Consider the following 3,539-nt stretch of genomic DNA (forward strand, 5'->3'; position numbering starts at 1 on the left):
CAGAATTAGAGACTTTCCGAACATAACTGTCGACAAATATCGTTTTCTGTATGATCTTGGCTATGGAGATCTCTTCTATTAAATCTCAACCGCAGTTTGGAGCGTTATTCGCGTATTTCGACTCCAAAAAGGGCGTGAATGAACTTGTCGAGAAGTTACCTTAAAATGTCAAGGAGAAATGGACCTCTGAAGCTACACGCTATAAGCAACAGAAAAATGTTCTGTATCCTCCATTTGAGTTCTTCGTCAAGTTTATTGAAAACATGGCTAGCATGAGGAACGACCCTGCCTTTCAGTTCGAACCCAAGGTAGCTAACCAGAGGCAAGCTACTGCTCCTCGACAAAATAATCCGAATTCGAAGTCGCCATCTTCTACAAAGCGAAACGTAACCGTTATGAAGGTCAATGCCCAAGAATCGCCTGAGGACCCTGAAATCTGTCCGCTTCACAAGAACGGTAAGCACGTCCTCAACGAATGTAGACCGTTTAGACAAAAGTTTATCGACGAACGGAAAAAGATCATACTCCTGAGTGGTATATGTTTCCGTTGTTGTTCTGGAAAGAAACATCGAGCGAGAAATTGTAAAACCGAAGTCAAGTGTAACATCTGTCAAGCTGCAACTCATCCTACTGCTCTGCATGAAGAGAAAGGCTTAAGTTCTTCCCAGGTCTTCAATCCCAATACTTCATCAGGTTCTCAAAACTACGAAGGGGAGAGAAAGCCTGCAGAGACTGCTACATCAATGTGCACTCAAGTCACCGGCGTAAGCAAATCATGCGCCAAAATAATTCCAGTGCGTGTATTTCGCGAGTCCAGTCCTGAAGAATCCGTCATCGTTTACGCAACTATCGATGACCAAAGTAATCAGTCGTTAGGAACGTCGGTATTATTCAACCGTTTCAATGAGTCCTGCAAAGATATTCCCTACACTCTAGTGTCTTGTTCAGGCGCAGTCGCTGCTGCGGTCAGGATGTGCACTGGCTATAAGGTTCAATCTCTCGACGGAAGTTGCGAACTTGCTATTCCCAGTCTGTTGGAATGCAACGACATTCCTAGCAGCAGAAATGGGATTCCATCTCCCGAGGTAGCTATGCTTTATTCCCATCTGAGATACATATCACCGCTTATTCCGCATGTCATTGAAGATGCTGACATGTAGCTCCTTCTTGGCCGGGACGTTATTCGCGCCCACGTTGTTGAGGACCAGATATTGGGAGAAGAGGATCAGCCTTTTGCTCAGAAATACCGTTAGGATGGGTGATTGTCGGACAAGTTTGTTTTGGTGGAGCACATATTTCTGAAGTCCGAACTATGAAAAGCTACATACTAGGAAATGGTAGACATTCTAGGTTTTCACCATGCGAAAACGAGTTTTCCGTACAAAGAGATTTGTTTGAAAAGACTGATCAGGACGAGAGAATAGGTTTGTCGGTAGAGGATCGTACCTTTCTTGAAATTATGGAACAATCATTTGCGAAAGATGAGGATGGCCGTTGGGAAGCGCCTCTTCCATTCAAGAAGGATAGGACGCGATTACCGAATAACAAATGTCAAGCACTCAGACGAGCTAGATCCTTCGATCGTTGTTTGCGTCATAACGAGCAAAAACGTGCCCATGTGAAGGACTTAATGAAAGCATTTTTCACCAGAGGTCACGCAGAAAAGGCTCCCGATTTACATGATGACGCAGAATGTTGGTTCCTCCCTTTGTTCGGGTCTACCTTTCTAAAAAACCGAGTTCCATAAGGGTCGTATTTGATTCCTCTGCCCAGCACGAAGGGATATCCCTTAACGACGTGATGATTAAGGATCCTGATTTGGCCAACAACTTGCAGGGTATATTGATGAGATTCCGCCAAGAACAAATGTTCCACAACTTTCGAGTTGTTGAACCTCATCGCGATTACCTCCGTTTTTTCTGGCATACGAACAATGACTTGGATTCTCCCTTGGAGGTGTTTAGAATGACGGTACACGTGTTTGGAAACCGAACTTCTCCCGCGGTTGCGAACTATGGCCTTCGTAAGTCGGTGTCATCTGCTGATCCGGATGTGCAGAAGTTTGTGTCGGACAATTTTTATGTGGATTACGGACTGATGAGTTTTCCGAGCGTTGAAAGGGCTGTTAGTTTGGTACAGAGAACGCAGACAGCGTTGTACGATGGCGGAAGATTTAGGCTCCATAAGATCGCTTCCAATTCGACGGAGGTATTGGAACTGTTCCCCAAAGAGGATTTAGCGAAAGATCTTAAAGATCTAGATCTAGGTCAAGACTGCTTACCTGAACAGAGGAGTTTGGGGATTTGCTGGGATATTGTTTCCGACCGTTTCTTGTTTCGCGCAGACAAAGACCTGAAACCATTTACGCGTAGAGGCGTGTTATCCGTGATTAACAGTCTATTCGATCCTATTGGTTTTACGGCTCCCGTGACAGTCGAAGGAAGGATACTCATGCGGGAGGCCATGTCGTCAAAGTGTGGCTGGGATGAGTTGCTTCCGGAAACGTTGAGGATCTATTTGGAAAGGTGGGTTGACGAACTTGTTCACCTTCAGGACTTCACCATTCCACGTATATACTGTTCGTTGTCTGTAGAGATGTCATCGCGTGTTGAAGTTCACGTATTTTCCGACGCATCGAAAGAGGCTGTTGCCGGAGTGGCATTTATCAAAGTGTTTTCTGAAGACTCTAGTGAGATTGGGTTTCTTACCGGGAAGGCGAAGGTGGCACCTGCACATGGCCACACGATACCGAGATTAGAACTGCGTGCTTCGCTTCTCGCGGTCGACATTGCAGAAAATATTGCCAGTATCTACGGATCCAAAATCTCCGTCGATTTTTTTCGCCGTCGCTTATTCTTACTCAGAAACCTCAGGATACCGTTTCACCCCTAACGGGTTTTGGCTCGAAGGATGCTCTAAGGAGTCAGTGGAAATTCATGCAACGTATGGCCGACGAATTCTGGCGTCGTTGGAAACGGGACTATCTTCATTATTTGCAAGTTTGTCAAAAATGACAAGGGCCTGGAGTTTCCTTCAAAAAGAATGACATTGTGTTGATGAGGAATGACATCAATCGCAATAATTAGCCGATTGGAGTAGTTGAGGAAGTCTATCCGAGTAGTACGAAAAGTGAAACTGTCAGTTATTCTTGGAGATACTCGTGTATCATATGTTCGACCTATTTCGGACCTTGTTCGATTAGTTGCGTTCGAATGAACTGATAAACATTTTCATGTGTAGTGGACACATCTGACCTTAACATTTGAACTTTCTGTGAATTCGTATGTTTGTGTTCTTATGATCAACATTATATAATTTTAGGGTCCGACAGAAGTAGATCGATGTAGTAACATTTAATTCTATATAACACTTATTGGCGATTTCCTTTGTAAATCGGAAGGCAAGTGCGATGTATCCGGAAAGTCAATCGGTTCCGCCGATCGACTCCGGCATTTAGTATCGCCGTAGAAAGCATTGTTATGAGCCGCCATGTTTGACGCTGTTTGTTCAGCGCGGTTTTCGGATGTTTGCAGAGTGCA

At 44.6% G+C, this 3,539-nt stretch overlaps 1 protein-coding gene across 1 annotated transcript; it reads left to right on the top strand.

Annotated features, from left to right (window-relative positions):
• The first annotated feature begins 1,800 nt into the window (after nt 1-1,800).
• LOC132564475 (uncharacterized) lies at nt 1,801-2,892 on the top strand. The gene has a single exon (XM_060229129.1). The coding sequence runs from the start codon at nt 1,801-1,803 to the stop codon at nt 2,890-2,892; it is 1,092 nt and encodes a 363-aa protein (XP_060085112.1).
• The last annotated feature ends 647 nt before the right edge of the window (nt 2,893-3,539 follow it).

This window comes from Ylistrum balloti, unplaced genomic scaffold (genome assembly GCF_031769215.1).
Source record: "Ylistrum balloti isolate Yb309-2 unplaced genomic scaffold, AGI_CSIRO_Ybal_v1 Utg372308, whole genome shotgun sequence".
NCBI lineage: Eukaryota > Metazoa > Mollusca > Bivalvia > Pectinida > Pectinidae > Ylistrum > Ylistrum balloti.

Bases quoted from the DNA above. Each gene is read 5' to 3' on its own strand.
- LOC132564475 (XM_060229129.1), top strand. From the start codon at position 1,801: ATGATTAAGGATCCTGATTTGGCCAACAACTTGCAGGGTATATTGATG.